General features: G+C 44.9%; 1 protein-coding gene across 1 annotated transcript in view; it reads left to right on the forward strand.

Annotated features, from left to right (window-relative positions):
* Positions 1-3,808: 3,808 nt before the first annotated feature.
* Positions 3,809-20,253, forward strand: part of Ctps1 (CTP synthase 1) — a 29,065-nt gene continuing 12,620 nt past the window's right edge. The window contains exons 1-8 of the mRNA XM_013017003.1: positions 3,809-3,930; positions 7,971-8,149; positions 11,225-11,395; positions 13,626-13,726; positions 14,576-14,692; positions 16,204-16,287; positions 16,679-16,759; positions 20,097-20,248. Of these exons, the coding sequence (XP_012872457.1) occupies positions 7,984-8,149; positions 11,225-11,395; positions 13,626-13,726; positions 14,576-14,692; positions 16,204-16,287; positions 16,679-16,759; positions 20,097-20,248 (872 nt within the window). The 5' untranslated portion in view covers positions 3,809-3,930; positions 7,971-7,983. The remainder of the gene's footprint in view (positions 3,931-7,970; positions 8,150-11,224; positions 11,396-13,625; positions 13,727-14,575; positions 14,693-16,203; positions 16,288-16,678; positions 16,760-20,096; positions 20,249-20,253) is intronic.

Consider the following 20,253-nt stretch of genomic DNA (forward strand, 5'->3'; position numbering starts at 1 on the left):
AATTGAACCCAGAGCTTCATGCAAGCACACTACCACTAAGCCACATTCCTAGCCCTATAGTTCCTTTTGTGTGTGAGTGTGTCATGGGGTTTGAACTCAGAATCTGGGTGCTGTCCCTGAGCTCTTTTGTTCAAGACTAGTGCTCTGACACTTTGAGCCACAGCTCTACTTCTGGTTTTCTGGTGGTTAACTGGAGATAAAAGTCTCATGGACTTTTCATCTTGGGCTGGCTTTGGAGCAGATCTCAGCCTTCTGAATAGATAGGATTATAAGTATGAACCACAGTGCCTGGCTCTTAACTTATTTTGCCTCATTTTCTCTCTCTCTCAACACAGAACTTAAAATCCTTTCTTGAATAAAATGAAAATACTGCCACCTAATTCACTAAATAACATGAAAGTTCAAGCAAGGAAACTCTAATATAACAGTCATATTAAAACAATATATAATAATATATGTATATATGTGTGTATATATATATATATATATATATGCCAGATTTTGGTGGCTCATGACTGTTCTAGCTACTCAGGAGGCTGAGATCTGAGGATCCCGGTTCAAAGCCAGCCTGGGCAAGAAACTCCATGAAACTCTTTTATCTCCAATAAACCACCAGAAAGCAGGAAGTGGCACTGTGGCTCGAGGTAGAGTACGTGCCTTGAGCTGAATTGCTGAGGGACAGCACCCAGGTCCAGAGTTCAAGCTCCACAACCAACTGACAAAACAAAAAGCAACAACAACAACAACAAAAACAATATATGGCCAGGTGCTGATGGCTCACACCTGTAATCCTAGCTACTCAGGAGGCTAAGATCTGAGGATCATGGTTTGAAGCCAGCCCAGGCAGAAAAGTCCATGAGACTCTTATCTCCAATGAACAACTAAGAAAATGCTGGAAGTGCAAGTGGTAGACTATTAGCCTGAGCTCAAAGAGGCTTAGGCCCAGGCCCTGAGTTCAAGCCCCAGGGCAAAAGAAAAAAAAAAAAGGGCTGGAAAAGTGTCTCAGTGGTAGAGTGCTTGCTTTCCGTGCATGAGGCCCTGGGTTCCATTCCTCAGCACCACATAAAGCAGAAAAAGCCGGAAGTGGAGCTGTGGCTCAAATGGTAGAGCATTAGCCTTAAGCTGAAGAGCTGAGGGACAGCGCCCAGGCCCAGGCCCCATGACTGACAAAAAACAAACAAACAAACAAAAAAGATAAGTAAAAGAGATTACAAAAAAAAAAACAACAAAAAACAAAAAACCCAATCTCTATATAATCAAGCATTGGTGGCTCACACCTATAATCCTAGCTACTCTGGAGGCTGAGATCTGAGGATCTCAGTTTGAAGTCAGCCTGCGCAGGAAAGTCTGTGATACTCATCTCCAATAAACTACTCAGAAAAAGCGCTGTTGTTCAAGTGGTAGAGTGCTACCCTTGAGTACAAAGAGGCTTAGAGTCAGCTCCCAGGCCAGGCAAAGAAACAAAAACAAAAACAAAACAACAAACCAAGGTGCCCCCCCATAAAACCCAAAACACCCCAACATACAAAGCATATGAGACGCTAAATCTGGAAGAAGCCTTTTACTATGTCTTCCTTGTTACCTTTTTTGTCAGTCATGGGGCTTGAACTCTGGGCCTGGGCACTGTCCCTGAGCTCTTCAGCTCAGCGCTAGCACTCTACCACTTGAGCCATAATGCCACTTCCAGCTTTTTTTGTGTATGTGGTACTTTGGAACTGAACCCGGGGGCTTCATGCATGCTAGGTAAGCGCACCCTACCATTAGGCCACATTCCCAGCCCCATCTTGTTACCTTTTGAATTTGGTGCCAAATACATATTTATTATAAACTAAGTTGATTTTAGAATAGCCTTGGTCTATGAGACATACAACACATTTATTAATCATTGTGGTCCCCCATTCTGCTCCATTTCTCACCTTAAGTGACCAAAAAGTGTCAGGGGTGACAATATATCAACATGAAAGTGAAAAAATCAGTCCAGGAAGCGTTGGTGAGGGTATGGCAAAATTTGGTGATGAATGAGACACAGCACAGAAAAAGCTGGATGTTTTCTTGGCAGGGCTTTTGCATGTGCTCAATGAAAAAAATATAGTTTATATTTCAGGACATCCCAGGGGTGGGATGTTTGTCTCAGCCTCATCACTGGTCATGTAGCACTATAATGATAGCATTTGCATTAAAGGGTGGTAGTAGGAATTAAATGTGGGAATCCTGCTTATTAAAAGATCAGAAGGCTGTACCTGATAAGGGAACTGAGGCAGGGAAAGGTTATGTAACTTCAAAGAGATTCTAATCTGGTGTGGAGGAGACAGACCACTGGTAATGTCAGCCCAGTGGTAAACCCCTTAGGGTCGGTTAGGCATCCAATGTACTGAGGGACAGGACATGAACCCTGTCTCCTGGGAATAAAGCCTGAGATGGAGTTCGAGCATTAGTGGATGGCTGAGGAATGCTCCCAGGGAAGGCCTGTAAGGAAGGGGAGCCACACGAGGCAGGGAGAAAAACAGACCAGTTGTTTCACTCAGAGCCTAACAAACCATGACCTGTGGATCAAAGTTGTAATTCTGTAAGGAAGAGTTTTATTAGAACCCAGCCAGTTTATTGTGATTAGCCATACTTTATATATCTGTGGCTACTTTTGTGCTTTGAAGGCAGAGTTAAAATGTTTATGGCCCCTTCCTGGAAGCATGCCACTGCTTGATCCCACACAGAACTATTGAGCATGAATAACATTGCAGATTGCTGACCTGAGGTTCAGGAGCAAGGAACTGACTTTTCATGGATTTACTCTTGTAGTGTTTAGGGGGAAAATTAACTATGTGCATGTGTTTCTAATGAAACTGTCAAGGGGTGGCTCACATCTGTAATTCTAGCTACTCAGGAGCTGAGATCTGAGGACTGAGGTTCAAAGCCAGCCCTGGTAGGAAAGCATGTAAGGCACTTATCTCGGATAAACTACTCAGAAAAAGCTGGAAGTGGTGCTGTGTTCAAGAGGTAGAGTGCTTAACTTTGAGCAGAAAAAGCTCAGGGACAGCTCCTAGGCTTTGAGTTCAAGCCCCAGGACTGGCAAAAAAAAAAAAAGTTTCTATGGCTTCTCACTATCTTCAAGAGAAAGAAAACCCTCGACTTAGTCTATAATTCTGCCAACATGTCCAGGATGCTTTTTCTTCACTCAGCCGGGCTGATCTGGGCCTCAGCCTACACACAGACCTTTTCTTCTGCCTCCTTTCTTTTCCTGCCTCTCCCTCACCAACCTAATTTTTGCCAGTAAACTTCCACCTCGGCTTCAGTTAATTTCTCGGTGACTTCCAGAACCCATGACCCCAATAGCTCGGGTCAGTTCCCACCTGAAACGCATGAAAATCCTGATGAAGTGGAACAGCGGATCCTGAGTCCAAGGACAGCGTCCTTGGGGTCCAGCACAGTGTGCAGCTTAGAGTGGATGCCCTGGAAAGGTCGACTGGACGAAACTAGCCTTGTGACCCTCGTCCCCTCTCAAGCAGCTGCCATTAGGGCATGTGTAGGGAAAGGGAGGCAGATGGGGGAGGGGGGCGGCGCCCTGGGTGCAGAGGCCGGAGGGGGAGAGAGTTGTGGGAGGCTGGCCCACTGACAGTCTCCAGGAAAGAAGGCGCCCAGGAACTACTGGGGAAGGAGGCGAAGGCTGCCAGCAGCCTGAGAGGAAGCGAGGACCACCCGCTAGGCCCCAAACCGCGACCAAAGCAGCCACAACCAGCCTGGCAGGGGCGGCGCCCCACGCCTGCGCACTCGAACCCCGCCCCGCCCCGCCCTCTGCGTGCGCACCGCCTAGAGCCCGCCTCCCACAAAGACTGCGGGCGCACGCGGCCGGGCCGAGCACTGGCTACCGGGTGCTCACCGCGCGCGTGCTGGCCTGGATCCGGTGCTGACTCGAGGATCCGAAGCCCGCCTCAGGTAGGCTGACTTCTGGGATCCCGGAAGAACCACTCTTCTGTGCGGGAGTCCGCGGCTAAAGCCGAACCCGACGCTTACGGCCCCGCCGCCGGGGTGACTGACGTCTCTCTCCGCCAATCAAGGGCGAAGGAGCCCGGCGTCCAGTCCAATGGGCTGCGTGCCTAACGGGAGTGGGGCGGGCAGTCCAGGCCCGCGAGGTGCCGGCTCCCGCGCGCGGGCCGCGTGGCTGGGCACTGCAGGGGAGAGGGGCCGACTTGGGTTGGGACAACCGCGGGGGTCGTGGGGCCGCCTGGTAGCGCCTGTCAGCCCCTCGTGGGCCGTAGCAGGAAGAGGGCCGCAGAGTCATGGAGCCCCCCTGAGCTTAGTCCTGGAAAAGCCTGGAGGCCGCCGCTGCATTTCTCTGCGCGGGCCCTCAGCCTTTGGGCTCCTGCCTGGAAGGGACTTCAGGGCCCCACACATCCCGCCCCAGTGGGGATGGGCTGGTGGCAGGTCGGTTCCCTCGGACCTCGATTCCAAAAGGAGGAGAGGGCCTGTGGATCGGTGGGCCCCGCGACATGGGCAATCCGGGTCTGCCCCTGTCTGGCTGGTGTGGGCATGTCGGCCTTCTCCAGTTCACCACGTCTGCATCTGTGGGCGTTCTTACGTCCACGATCATTGTAATTTTGAGTTCTCAACCGCCTTGTGACGTGCTCGGTGCGGACGTTCTCATCTCAGTTTCCTGCGATGTCAACCCCAGCTTCAGGCGGCTCAGGGGTCCAAAGAGTGAGGTCTCAGCACACTGGCGGTGGAACTGGAACCTGATCACACAACTTCGATTTTTTTTTTAAAGAAAACTCCCCGCCCCCTCCCCCCCATCTTTGGTGAATTTCTGATGCATTTTGATTTATAATACTTCTGGGCTTGCGACAGTCCAGTGACTCACCTTCAGAATAAAGTTCAGGTGGGGTATTCAAGTTTGCACTTGAGTTAGCTCCTTAGACCACCTATCTCTTCCCTCCTACCAACCCTTCCCACCTCTGTGTTTACATGCTTGTTCATTCTCTTCCTGTTTCTATGGGCAGTCAGCCTGCCCTTCAGAGCCCACAAGAAGTCAAGTCAGGAGCTTTTGAATCCTCCCCCACCCCGGCAGGCTCTGTTCTCTGTTGGGCCCTAGTACTTTACCTAGATCTTGACACTGAAAGCTTTCTATTCTTTCTAGCCTTCATAGATTGTCTCCACCATCACTGAAATAGAGTTTTATAATGTTTTATCACTGGCAACTTTTTTGGTCACAGCATGTAACTCACATAGTAGGTAAGCCATAAATATCAGGGATGAACCCTCTCCCACTGGATTTTGGTGGCTGTTGGGATATTTCTTTCTCTCTCTCCTTCTTTTTTTTTTTGGTCGGACATGGGGCCTGAACTCTGGGCCTGAGTGCTGTCCCTCAGCTCTTCAGCTCAATGCTAGTGCTCTATCACTTGAGCCACAGCGCCACTTCTGCTAAGGAATGGAACCCAGGGCCTCATGCATACAAGGCAAGCACTCTACCACTGAGCCACCTTCCCTGCCCTGTTGGGATATTTCTTGACAGAAAAGTGTCTCCCCAAGAGAGTTCTACCCTTTTACAGTAAAACTGGGGCAAGTCAGGTGCAAAGCAATTGAGGTGAGTCATCTGTTCTGAATCCACTCAAGGTGGCTGAGAGATTTTTAGAAATGTTCAGTGAGACTAAAGTCAGGATATAGTTTCAATAAAGGGAATCTGGTTAAAGACATACCTAAAGTTGTAGTGAAGTTTTTTGTTTTTTTTTTTTAAAATAATGGCAGTAAGAACCATTTGTCTCTGAGGTAACAGTAGTGTTTTTCCCCAAATAACAGTTACTTAGGGTCAAAACATCTGAAGAAGCTACATACAGTATATAACTTTTGGGAGATCACAGTCCATATTTAACTTACTAAGCCTCTCAAAGGTCTTGTACTAAAACCCAGTGACTTTGTTCAGTCAGCATTTCTTTGATTTATCTGTCCATAAAACCCTTTTTAGGAAACCCATGCGGCCTTTTGTAGAAACCAGAGCACATGCTTTTGAAATTACAGGGGAGGCTAGGAAGAGGCAGGCAGTGCTCCTTGCTGGGGAACACATTTTGAGCATTCTTCTTGCCCAGTGTTCATTCCTGCTTTAGGGAGGAGGAATGAAGCCAGGGAATGCTTTAGGCAGAACTCCCTTTTCCTGGTTCCTTTCTTATTTGTTTTTGTTATGATTTGGCTTCACAGAGAACATTCCTGGAGGAGGAAAATGGCCTCCCAGTGCTAAAGAGTGCCCCTTTCTCTTACATCTTTATTTGGGCATATTTGAGTTTGCAGACCAGTTGATGTTTCTGTGCCTCTGACCTGAGGTGCAGTGGTGGCCCCTCCCTGATGAGAATATCATTGATCGCTTCCTGTCTTTGCTGTTTAAACCTGCCTCCTGATTACTGTCCTGGTGTCTTCCTTTCCTTCTCTCTCTCTCCCTCCCTCCCTCCTTCTTTCCCTCTCCCTCTTCTCTCTTCCTCTCCTCCCCCCCTCCTCTCTGTGGGCCCTGGGGCTTGAATTCAAAGCTGGCTTGGGTACTGAGCTGCTTTTGCTCAAGACTAGAGCTCTTCCACTTGAGCCACAGCTCTACTTCTGGTATTTTGTTTTGTTTTGATAGTTTATTGGAGTAAGAGTCTCACAGACTTTCCTGCCTGGGTTGCCTTTGAACCCCTATCCTTAGGTCTCAGCCTCTGGTGTAGCTAGGATTACAGGCAGCAGCCATCTGTGCTAAGCTTCTTATTTCTGAAGTCTGTATCTTTTACTCCCTACCTTAACTGTTACTCTGTGGGCTCAATCTAGTTGTCTCTGTCTTTAATTACTCTGATTATTGTGAGCTTCTGACTGATTTATTGAGGTTCTTTTCCTCCTATGAGTAGTTCCTTCTTGGGTACCTAGAGAGATTACTGTCTAGAAGCTAATTGCTACTAAATAGCAGAGGGGAACAACATATTATTGGAGGAATTTTAGGTGTACCTGTAGCTCTTCATGGATGTTTACCTGTAACTTTTTTTTTTTTTTGGTCTGTTTTCTCTAATTAGAGGAACTGAGATTTCCCCATGCATACATTGTGGTTTAAGCCAGGGAATTGGAGTGGTTCTCCAAGATTGCTTTATTTTTTGGTGCTAGTACTAAGGCTTGAACTCAGGGCTTGGGTGCTGTTCTTTAGCTTTTTCACTCAAGATAGATGCTCAACTACTTGACTACTTGAGTCGCAGTTCTACTTCTGGTATTTTGGTGATTAATTAGAGATAAGAGTTTCAGGGCTGGGTGGCTGGTGGCTCATGCCTGTAATCCTAGCTATTCAGGAAGCTGAGATCTGAGGATTGCGGTTCAAAGCCAGCCTGGGCAGGAAAGTTCATGAAAGCCATCTCCAATAAACCACCAGAAAACTGGAAGTGGCACTGTGGCTTAAGTAGTAGAGTGCCTGCCTTGAGCTGAAGAGCTGAGGGACAGCGCCCAGACCCATAACTGACCCCCCCCCCCAAAAAAAAAAAGTGTCTCAGGGACTTTCCTACCTGTGGTGGCTTTGAACTGTGATTCTTAGCTCTCAGCCTCCTGAGTAGTTAGGATTACAAGTGTGAGCTACCAATGCCTAGATATAATTTTTTCTCCCATGTAGGGAACATAATAGAGTACCTGCCTGGTATCTCAGTATCTGTCTGTGATGTCAGCCAATAATTGGGACTTACTGTTCTATCAGTCAGCTAGAGCTGTTTGATTCTTAAGGCCATTGTCAAAGCTTTACACAATGTCTGCATTATTTTGTAACAGTTGCTTTTCTCTTCATATTTGATTAATGCCATTCATTGGTCCAATAAATGTCTTATGATCTTCTTTAAACTTGATAAGAACCTTCTGCAGTCACTGCATGCACTGTAATGGCCTGTAGTTGGCAGAGTCGGCATTGAACCCACTTGTTTGATTTGTTGGGATACATTTTCTCTCTCTCTCTCTCTCTCTTTCTGTCTTTCTCTCTCTCTTTCTTTCAGGTCACAAAGGAAAATGAAGTACATTCTGGTTACTGGTGGAGTTATATCAGGAATTGGAAAAGGAGTTATTGCCAGCAGTGTGGGCACAATACTGAAATCATGTGGCTTACATGTAACTTCCATAAAAATTGACCCCTACATTAACATTGATGCAGGAACTTTCTCTCCTTATGAACATGGTAAGTGAACTCCCTGTCCCTTTCCTTTTTTCAAAGTCTCTTTTTCTTTAAGACTAGGTCTTCCTAGGTAGTCCAGGCTGGCCTCAAACTCTTGATCTTCCTGCCTTAGCCTCCCCAATGCTGGGATTACAGATGTGTGCCACTATGCCCAACTTTTTTCTTTCATTTTCTTAAATAATAATTATGTAGAATGACATATGCACTCATGGGTGTATGTTTTATTTATTTTCCATTCCTTGCATTTTAAAACAGTCCTTGTAGCAGAATGATACTGTTTATTTGCCTGAACACAAGGTAAGATTTTTTTTTTTTTCATGTTACTGGGTTTGAACTAAGGGCTTGCGCTTGTTAGGCTGGTGCTCTACCACTTGAGCAATGCCCCCCATCCTTTTGCTTTATTTTATGTTATGTTTTTAGTTGGTCATGGGGCTTGCACTCTAGGCCTGGGTGTGTCCCTCAGCTCTTCAGCTCAAGGCTAGTGCTCTACCATTTGAGCCACAATGCCACTTTTGGTTTTCTGGTGGTTTATTAGAGATAATAAACTTTCTTGCCCAGGCTGGCTTTGAACCTCGATCCTCAGATCTCAGCCTCCTGAGTAGCTATGATTATAGATGTGAGCCACTGGTGCCTGGCTTTTTTGCTTTATTTTTTGAGTAGGGTTTTGCTTTTGTGCCTAGGCTAGGTGGACCACAATCTTGTTTTTGCTTCCCATACAGCAGGGATAATTTAGGATAACTTGAGGCCTGAGCTGGCCTCAAACCATGATCTTCCCTATCTCTGCCTGCTTGAGTAGCTTGGATTATAGGTGTGAACCACTGCTTAGCTAGAAACAAAAAATCTTAATACTTAGAGTCTAGGGGTTTTTATAATAGATTTTTTTTCTTTTGGTAATAGCTGAAAATTTGTCAATTCTTTTCAAAAAAGATAGCAAATATTTGAGAAAAGGGAATGTGTTTGTTCTTCATGATCCCATATTAGAAATTGTATGGGTGGAGAATTGTGAAAGAGTGGATTTTGGCCCAGTTATTGCAAGCACCCTTCAAGAGCATGCTGACCAGCTTCAAGAAGGTGTGTGCTGCCTTTGGTAGAAGTGTCCAGGGAGAGGCCAAGGATCATTTTGTAGTGATTTAAGCAGCAAATCTAGATTTGGACATCTAAATTTGCTAGATTTGGAGGATCTGCAAGGTGGGAATTCTGTTTTACTACCAGAATCTGAATAGTACAAAGGAGGATCTGAGGTAACTGAAAAGTGGAAACTGTAAGGGAGAGAGGAAAATAGCATTTTATTGCTGTTGTAACTGTGTTCCAACAACAGTTTTTACTGATGGTGTAACAAATGACTGTGCCCGAGTTATCTCATATTTGTTGCTTAAATTTGTCCTTAAGTTGGGTGTCAGTGGCTTACACCTGTAATCCTAGCTACTCAGGAGGCTGAGATCTGAGGCTCAAAGCCAGTCTGAGCAGAACAGTCCCCATGAGACTCTTATCTCCAATTAACCACTCAAACCAGAAGTGACCCTGTGACTCAAAGTGGTAGAGCACTAGCCTTGAGCAAAAAAGCTCAAGGACAGTGCCCAGGCCCTGAGTTCAAGCACCATGACCTACAAAAACAAAAAACAAAAAAAACAAACAAACCATAACTTGAAAGCTGTGTATAATGAGTAAGCCTGTAATCCCAGCACTTGGTAGGTGGTGATAAGAAGATCTTGAGTTCCAAGGCCAGCCTGAATCCTCCGCCCTCCAATTAATAAATTTTAAGAAAGAACTCCCTTTATACCTTTAAGTTTTTCTTTAAAAGTTTGTTGTTTTGTTTTTTTGCTCATTACACATACACACACAAAAGTTCAAGCTTGAACTCAGGGCTTTGGCAGTGTCTCTTAGCTTTTTAGCTCAAGGCTGGTGTTCTACCCCTGAACCAGAGTTCCACTTCTACCTTTACAGGGATTAATTGGAGATGGGACTAGCTTTGAACCACAGTCCTCAGATTTCAGCCTCCTGAGTGACAGGATTATAGGTGTGAGCCATTGGTGCCTGGCTATACCTTTAACGTTCAAAGTTCTATGCTGTTATTCCTCCTCTGTAATGTTGTAAAAGTCTGTAAGGACACAGAAGTGTCTACTGCAGAAATCCTGTAACAGTCTCAAGAAAAGGTCCATATTTTGGAGGAATTGCTTCTTTTCCCCTTTACTACTGGGGAAAGAATCCAGGGCCTTGTGCCTGTGAGGCACGTGATTTTTCTCCAGCCCTCAGAGGGAGATTGGATTTAAAGTTTTTGAGGAGAGGATGAGTTCTCTCTCTGATGGGGAGAATATCCTGATTTTGAGCTTATCCCTTGTGATGGTAGAAATGAGTCATTCTAGACAACATCACTGAAATGAAGTTGCAAGGGATGAATGTGAAACAGAAGAATGTGGAACAGGCATTTCATAGTTCTGTTTACCTAAGTGTTGCTCAGAAGCAGGGTTTTATAATCAACATTACCTTCCTTTGCCTGTATTATAGTTGTTTGGAATAGCACTGTGCTTCTGACATTATTCTACTCTGGAAGGAGACAGGGCTCTTTATCTTTCTATGCAGTGCCTTTATTCCTTTGAGGATTGGCATTTCTTTCCCTTCATCCCATAGTATTTTATAACTTCCTGATAAACAATGAACTTTAGCTAGAAGTATGAAGTTTCGATTTGGAGAATGTTTGGTCATTTTCTTTTCTTTCCTTTTTTTTTTTTTGGCCAATCCTGGGGCTTGAACTCAGGGCCTGGCCACTATCCCTGAGCTTCCTTTGTATAAGGCTAGCACTCTTATCACTTGAGCCGCAGCGCCACCTCTGGCTTTTCTGTTTATGTGGTGCTGAGGAATCGAACCCAGGGTTTCATGCATGTTAGGCATTCTCTCTACCACTAAGCCACAATTCCCAGCCCTTTCTTTTTCATGACATATTTAGCTTTGTAAAAATAGATTTCTCTGTTTTGTGTCAAATTAATGCAGACTTTGTTCTGGCTTGATGTTTATATTTCAGGACTTAGTTATGCCATGGTAAACTTTGACTTACCTCTTTGTACTCACTGTTCACTGCAGGTGAAGTTTTTGTGCTGGATGATGGTGGTGAAGTTGACCTTGATCTGGGGAACTATGAGCGATTCCTTGATATCCGCCTTACCAAGGACAATAATCTGACCACGGGGAAGATATATCAGTATGTCATTAACAAGGAACGAAAAGGAGATTACTTGGGGAAAACTGTCCAAGGTAATACAAATTTATTTATCTTTCAGATTTAAAATCTTAAAATGTGCTTGAGTGGCCCGTACCTATAATCCTCTCTACTCTGGAGGCTGAGATGTGAGGATCAGAGGTTCTGCAGCCTGCCAGGCAAAGAAGGTTTTTTTTTTTTTTTGTGTGTGTGTGGTTGTGGAGCTACTCAGGGCCTGGGAGCTGACCCTGAGCTCTTTTGTTCAAGGCTAGCACTCTACCACTTGGAGCCATAGTTCTCCTTACAGTTTATGAGTGGTTAATTGGAAATAAGACTTTTCTGCCAGGGTTGTCTTTGAACCAAGATCCTCAGATCTCAGCCTCCTGAGTATAGCTAGGATTACAGACGTGAGCCACTAGTGCCCAGCCAAAGAAGGTTCTTATTTCCAATTAACCAGCAAAAATGGTGGAATGGAGGTATGGCTCAAGGGTAGAGTAACAGCCCTGAACCAAAAAGCCAAGCAAAAAAGCAAGGCCCTGAGTAAGCCCCAGCATTGCCCCATCTCCCCAACAAAAGACAAAAACAAGATGGAGGAAATAAATGGAATGAGGCAAGATATTTGAGCTGAGGAACCAGCCATGAAAAGGGGCCTCAGTAACACAGAGGCCACAGGCCACAGATGCTTCACTTGGTCAAGTGGAGGGAAGGCTTGTATAGTTGAGGCGTAGTGGTCTAGGAGACAGTCAGAGAGGTTGGTTAGTTAGTCCTGCTGAACCATGCCAGAAGTTAGGATGGGGCTCTGCTGTGAAACACTAGAGAGGGTAAATACAGGAATCATGAATTCTGATTTGCAGTCTTGAAAGATCACTTTGACTGCTGTGTATGGATTAGACAATAAATCCTGTGTACCAGCTACTACTGTGCAAACCCAGATTACTGAAATTAATATATTGTTGTTGGCCAGGCACTGGTGGCTCATGCCTGTAATCCTAGCTACTCAGGAGACTGAGATCTGAGGATCATGGTTCAGAGTCAGCCAGCGCAGGAAAACCTGTGAGACTTTTACCTCCAATTAACCACCAGAAAACCAGAAGTGGAGCTGTGGCTCTAAGTGGTAGAGCCTTGAGCAAAAAGCTCAGGGACAGCGCTCAGGCCCTGAATTCAAGCCCCATGACCAACAAAAAAAAGTCTTTGTTTCTTAGGAACTTGTAGTCTGAGCCTAACAACTATGAGTTTTAAGAGTGTTTGGCAGTAGTTGGCATTTATTGAGCTCTGGTATGCTAGGATATTGGCAAACATTTTTACCACTTGATAAAGTAGGACCTGTTACCTCCACTTAGCAGATAGAGAAACTAGGCTTAAGAATAAGTAACCAGATGCTGCTGGCTCATGCCTGTAATCCTACCTATTCAAGAGGCTGAGATCTGAGAATTACAGTCTGAAGCCAGCCTAGGCAGAGGAATCTATGAGACTCTTTTTTTGGGGGGGGGTCCAGTTGTGGGGCCTGAACTCTGGGCCTGGGCACTGTCCCTCAGCTCTTCAGCTCAAGGCTAGCACTCTACCACTTGAGCCACAGCACCACTTCTGGCTTTTTTTTTTCTGCTTATGTGGTGCTGAGGAATCGAACCCAGGGCCTCATGCATACAAGGCAAGCGCTCTACCACTGAGCCACCTTCCCAGCCCTCTATGAGACTCATGTCTCCAATTAACCACCAAAAAGCAAGAAGTATAGAGGTATGGCTCAAGTGGTAAAACACCAGCCTTGAGTGAAAAAAAGCCAAGCAAGAGTTTGATACCCTAAGTTCAAGCCCTAGTACTGTCACCAAAATAAAGGTAAGTAATTGGGTCAGTGATTCAAAGAACTGAGATTTGCATCTAGGCCCCAGATGCTATGCCCTGAAGGCTTGCCTATGCATCAGTGACTTGGAAACAGATCAGGCCAGGGTGCTGGAAAGGCACTCAGGTGTGATGTGCCCACCTCCAGCCTGGGCTGTGAGTAGCAGTAGCAGTGTGGCCATGTGGTCTTTCATGTCTGTGTGCTTCAAGGTGGTTCAGGCGGCTCTCTCAACTTTGTTCCCTTCTATTGCTTCTGGCCACAACTTAGAAATCTGAGAGAAGGAAGTGTGACACAGGTATTTGCTGAGGCCATTTAATGGATGCCTCCCAGGTATTTTCATGACCCAATTGCTACTCTGTCTAAGTTGAGTGTAGCAGTTTAAAACCAAGTATACATACCTCAGTGAATGCTGCCCAAAAGTAATTTATAGTTTCTTCTCTCTCCTGCAGTTGTCCCTCACATCACAGATGCGATCCAAGAATGGGTGATGAGGCAGGCACTAATACCTGTGGATGAAGATGGTCTAGAGCCTCAAGTCTGTGTTATTGAGGTTTGTGTGATTTCCAAGTATGTGAACAGTTGCACTCATTCCTCTTCCTTAGTTGGCCATAATGCCTGGTGGGACCATCTCCCAAATAAGCTCTTGACTTCTTCTCTGTCTGTATTATGCTTCTCATGGCAGAAGGGCATGGAGAAGAACACACGGAGGAATGCAGTTCTCGTGCAGTTGATGCTCCTTTTCCAACATGTATGGGTTCATTCAGCTCTCACTGCCAGCAGTAGTGACAAGACACATTTTCATCCTTCTCTTGGGGATGGCTGACCTTTCTTTCTTGTCTTTACTGATTTTTACTTATTTTTTCTTTTTGAGATTGGATCTTGCTGTGGAGCCTAGGTTATCCGGGAATTTGAGATCCCTTTTCCTCCTAAGTGTTGGGATTGTAGTTGGGCATCACTATGCCTAGCCAGACCTTTGCTTTCCTCTTGGCAGAACAGTCATCCCTGAATGGGCTTCCTTTTCCTTTTCCTCTCTGCTGATCCCAGCTGCTCGATTTCAGTGTTCTTTCAAAATTGGAAAAATCAAAAGTTCCAGTAGTTTGTTTATAACTGGTGCTTTTTAATAGGAAAAGTATAGTAAACTAAGGAAATAAGCCTAGATTTTTTTCTTTGTGGCTCTTTCTTGTTGACCTTTCTCTTGAAATGCCATGGCAAGATCGTAAGAGAATTGTGAGCCTATCCAAAGAGTCATCTTCAGCCCAAGGAAGTGTCTAGTGACTGACATTCTTCGGAGGGATGTGCATTGACAGTTACTGCTCACGTGGTTGACACAGAGCAGATACGAGAGGAGGAAACAACCAGGGGAAGGTGCTTGACCTCTAACATGGTACTTCTGTTCTAGCTTGGTGGGACAGTAGGAGACATCGAGAGCATGCCCTTTATCGAGGCCTTCCGCCAGTTTCAGTTCAAGGTCAAGAGGGAGAACTTTTGCAATATCCACGTCAGTCTAGTTCCTCAGGTGAGGCATTTTGACTTAAGGTAAGTTTGACTTTGGGTGAAGAGAGGTTTTTTTTTTTTGGTTGGTTGTGGGGATTGAGCCACGGAGCCACTTCTGGTTTTCTAGTGGTTTATTGGAGATAAGAGTCTCACAGACTTTCCTGCCTGGGCTGGCTTTTTGAACTGTGATCCTCAGATCTCAGCCTCCTGGGTAGCTAGGATTACAGGCATGAGCCACTGGCGCCTGGCTTTGAGAAGTTAATTTTTATTTATTATCTAGTAGTAGTACTTATAGTTCAAACCCTAGTAAAACTTAGGAAAAAACAACATGAACAAAAAAATCCAGAAAGCACGTGCACAGGAAGCAACTGGCCTAGCAGGCCTGGGAATGCTAACTAATTTTGTAGTCTGGGAAGCAAAGAAGCTGCCCTTTTGGCCCTGCAGAACCTTCACGGGTTCAGGGTTAGTGCCACTAGGTAGTGGGGTGAGGGTAGGGCCTACCATTGTAGGTGTTCTTTCAGAAGAGGTGTGCACATTAGCCCTGTGGAGGGTTTGGGACAAACCGCCCAACAATGGGAACAATTAAGGGCAGTGATGCTGAACTATAGACACATTATGCTGCGAAGACACCTTGCCTTCTTCCTCTTGGTTCTCAATGTGATCATAGCCAGGCTTGGTCCTTCCACATGAGAGATAAAAGTCTCCTTTGATGTATGACCAGCTTAGTGAAATGGACAGCACTGTAGTACCCACAGAGATCCTCCTCTTCCCCTCACACAGAGCTTCTAGTTTGCTTTGAAGTGGATTAAGGGAGATAAACTACATGTGTTAAACAAGAAACAAGTGCTCTAAGAAGGGAACATAAGACTGGGAAGAATTCTTGGAGATTAAGAATCGGGTAATAAAGGTGAAAACAAAGTTAAGAGGAAGAAAGTTGAGGAAAGTAGGGCAGAGACCAAAGGACTGAAAGGAGGAGAGAAAAGGAGAACAAGAAAGAAAGAAAGAAAGAAAAAGAAGGAAAGAAAGAAAGAGAACTAATATCTGAACAATTGGATTTCCAGAAAATAAGAACAGAGACATGAGGGAGGAAGTGTTATCTGAACCTGGGGTCAGCAAACTGTGGCCTAGGGGCTGAGGCTACCTACTGCCTGTTTTAGTAAGATTTTATGGAAATAGAGCCACATCCTCTTGTTGATGTGCTGTTTGTGACTACTTTTGCCCCAAACAATAAAGTCAGATAGTTGTGACAGACACTATCCTGTTAATAGAAAAATTAACCCTTGCTTTCCTTCCTTCCTTCTCTCCCTTCCTCCTCCTTCCCTCCCTCCCTCCTTTCTTCTCTCCCTTCCCCTCTTCCTTTCTTCCTTCCTTCCTTCACTCCCTCCCTCCCACTCTCCCTCCCTCATTTCCTCCTTCCCCCCCTCATTTCCTCCTTCCCTCCCTCATTTCCTCCTTCCCTCCTCATTTCCTCCCTCCCTCTCTCATTTCCTCCCTCCCTCCCTCCTTCCCTCCTTCCTTCCTTTGGTACAATAGCCAAGTTCAACAGGGGAACAGAAGACAAAACCCACCCAGAACAGTGTTCGGGAACTTCGAGGGCTTGGACTTTCCCCAGACCTGGTAAGATTTTCTGATTGCTTGCTTTCATTGTGAAAGTTGAAGTCACACTTCATGACAGGAAGGACCTTAGTCTTCTTGCCAGGCTTTTATGCTGTTGATGGTAGAGAAAATAGATTTAGTGCTTTCCCCTTTTTGCTTCTGTACAAACATTCAGAAACTGGGAAATGCATAGTTGGCTCCTGCAGGTCACTCACCCACTTCTTTAATTTGTATTGCCATCCATTTAGGGTTTTCCTCTGCTCTGAAAATAAGCAATATTTTCGTTGATTGTGTGACTTATTCTGGGAGCTAGTATTTTTGTTCAGCTTCACAATGTTAGGTCTATTTGTTTTAATTCAGTCAGGTAAAAGCCGAGTTTGGTAACCCTTCCTCTTATTTATTTTTACTGCAGGTCGTGTGCAGGTGCTCAAATCCTCTTGACACATCTGTGAAAGAGAAAATATCCATGTTCTGCCATGTGGAACCTGAACAAGTGAGTGGACATTTCCATCTCTGCTTCTAATTGTCGGAAGCCTCTTGACCACAATCAATTTATGAGGCTTGCTGTTGTTAACTTGTAGTTAGCGTCACCCAGAACTGACCCCCATTGGCTCTATGAATGACCATCATCTACTTGTGGTTCCTTAAACATCTTTTGTGGACATCTTTTGCCTCTCTGGGTTCCATTCCTTTTCTTTATGCTCTGTACAGACTAAATTTAATTCACCTAAAACTCCACTCTAGTTCTATTGCTCTTTTTTTCTTTTTTTGACTAGGGCTTTTTGATTCTACACAAGTGCTTTTGCCACTGAGCTACATCCCAGCTAAAGAGTGAACCAGGACCCTTTGCATTCTAGACAAGTACCTTGCCACTGAGCGACATTCTAAATATTTGGTGTTTTAGACAGGGTCTTGCTAAGTAGCCCAGGTTAACCTCATACTCAATGGTCTTCTTGCCTCAGCCTCCTGCGTGCTCTGGCTCTGCTTTTGTACCTGCTAGTAATTTGTCAAGACTCTGCTCAGTTCCTATGGCAGTGTTGCAGTCATTTTTTGTCAAATCATTTTGTCTAGCTAGGACATAATATCATCTGACAAGCCTTATGTGTATCCTCTTCAACCCTCAGGACTCATCACTTCTCTGGACTTAGTGACACATGCTAGTTAGTGTGAGTCTAGATGTGTGCATGGGCATGTATGCACGTATATGTGTGTTTCCCCTCACAGGCTGTGACAACTTCTGGAAGGAAAGGATCATGGCATTCAACCATATGTATCTGGTGTATAGGTTCTTGTATACCTTTTAATCTGTTTGTAATTTATTTATTTTTTTGTTGGTCATGGGGCTTGAACTTTGGGCCTGAGCGCTATCCCTCAGCTCTTCAGCTCAAGGCTAGCACTCTACCCCTTGAGCCACAGGGCCACTTCCAGTTTTCTGGTGGTTTATTGGAGATAAGAGTTTCATGGCTTTTCCTGCCTGGGCTGGCTTTGAACCACAATCTTCAAATATTAGCCTCCTGAATAGCTAGGATTATAGGTGTGAGCCACCGGCACCAGACTTGTTTGTAATTTATTAATAGAGGTAACTTATGGTGCGGAAAAACCCAAAACTTGGGAACCTGTAATGTATCTTAAGTGTGGTGCTTATTGTGGAAATTCTGGTGATGCCAACTTGGGGTTGTGTATCAGTCATTGTATTAGTTACCTTTTGAACATCATAATAGTGAGGCAGCAACTTAGTAAAGAAAAAGGTTTAGAAAAGAGATTTAGTTTTCTGTTTGGGAGGCTGCATGTCCACACAGCATAGGTCCAGGAAGGCCAATGACAGCATGTATGGAGCAAGGATCCAATCACCAGTGAGGAAGCAGAGAGAGGGTAGGGCCAGGTTGCTTGTGAGAATCCAAAGGTTCAAAAGAAAAATACTTTCATACCTTTTTGAGGGCAGAGCCCCTCAAGGGCTCAAGCTTTACAGGAGCTACAGCACCTTGCCATACTGCCATCCCTGGTCCAAAACTCCAATCATGTGATCCCTTGGGAATGCCAAACCATTTCAAACCATAGCTTGAAGCAGGCTAGAAGGGAAGTAGAAGTTGAGGAGTTTCAGGACACAGTTAAGAAAAGTTTGTTTTACTACTGGACGGTTTGAGGATGAGGAGAGCCCAGCTGGTCTGGGGAGTGAACAGTGCAGTTGGTGGTTAAAGTAAGAGTAATCTACTTAAGAGATTTTGAGGTCAGTGGAGAGCAGTGTGAGAAACCATTGGCCTTGCCTTGGTGTGAAGAGACCAGAAGGAAAGGCCTTGCTGCTTACCTTGCTAGCCTACTTCTCCAAGATGATTCAGGCCTCAGTGTAGGCCAGGGCCCTGAGGTGTGACTCCTGAGCCAGAAGTTCAGTTGGGCAGAGGGGTTCTGTTTCATACTGAAGTCATGGATGCACAGAAATTTTGTTTTCTCAACAGTCCTTTATTGTGCACTTTAATTATTTTGCATATTTTCTAGCAAATGAAATCAATTCAGTTCTGTAGTAGAGTTGCTTTTCACTAAAGGTATTCACTATTAAAAACGTGGCAAGTAGCTGGGTGCTGGTGGCTCATGCCTGTAATCCTAGCTACTTAGGAGGCTGAGATCTGAGGATTGTGGTTCAAAGCCAGCTGGAGCAGGAAAGTCTGAGATTTATCTCCAGTTAACCACCAGAAAATCAGAAGTGGAGCTGTGGCTTAAAGTGGTAGAAAACTAGCCTTAAGCAAAAAGAGCTCAGGGACAGAGTTGAGCCCTGAGTTCAAGACCCACAACAAAGTTTTGTAGTTTTAGATCTTGCATGATCTATTTTGAGTTTATAATTGTTTATAATGTAAGGTAAGGATTGGAATTTATCTTTTTTATATATGAATATCTAGCCCCATTTCTTTAGAACTAGTCTATGGTGAGGTCTGTCTGTCTATCATCTATATCTGTGTGTATGTGTTTCTTTGTGTGTATAGTGCTGGGGATTAAATCAGTTCTTACTGTTTTTCTTTGATTTGTGATACTGGGGTTTGAACTTAGGGCTTTGTGCTCCCTAGACAATTTACTCTACCACTTGAGCCATGGTATCAGCTCAATTTGCTTTAGTTAGGATCTTGCATTTTTTGCTTGGATTGTGATCTGACTTACACCTACCACATAGCTGGTATAACAGATGCAGATACTCTTTATTGGGAGGGTGAGGGGCTAGATGAAGTTTTGTTAACTCTTTGCCTGGGCTGGCCTTAAAGTGTGATATTCCCCACAATATCTGCCTCCTGAGTAGCTGTGATTATAGGCATGCATCACTGTGATCCTGTCTCACTGCTGAGATTACAAGTTTGTATCACCACACCAATGCTTTCCTTTCTTTTTTTATTTTTGTATTTTTTTTATTGTGCAAATACTGTACAGAGGGGTTACAATTACATGGGCAAGATAATGAGTACATTTCTTATCAAGCATTGTAGCCTCCTCCTTTGTTTCCCCTTCCCATCCCTTCCCATCCTCCCCCCACCCCCCAATCCTCCCCGCTCCCTCCCCAATGCTTTCCTTTCTTAGCTTCCTTCTGTCCCTTCCCTCCCTCCCTCCCTCCCTCCCTTCCTTCCTTCTTTCCTTCCTTCTTTCCAGATTTGGGTATCCATGTTCATAATAGCCAATAATTTTCTAATCATTCTTCTTCAGTCAGTTTTGGCAATTCATCTTTTTCTAGAACATGACCTTTTTCTGTTTCCAAACTGAGAATTTTTTTTCCAGTCACATTACTAGTAGGAGGCCATCGCCCAGTTTGTTCTTGTTAGAGCACTAATAATTTGTTTTTGTTGTTTGAACAGGTGATCTGCGTCCATGATGTCTCATCCATATACCGGGTCCCCTTGTTGTTAGAAGAGCAAGGGGTTGTGGACTATTTCCTTCGGAGGCTGGATCTTCCTATTGAGAGGCAGCCACGGAAGATGCTGATGAAGTGGAAAGAGATGGCAGACAGGTCAG

The sequence above is a fragment of the Dipodomys ordii genome, unplaced genomic scaffold, assembly GCF_000151885.1.
Source record: "Dipodomys ordii isolate 6190 unplaced genomic scaffold, Dord_2.0 Scaffold33, whole genome shotgun sequence".
NCBI classification, from domain to species: Eukaryota; Metazoa; Chordata; class Mammalia; order Rodentia; family Heteromyidae; genus Dipodomys; species Dipodomys ordii.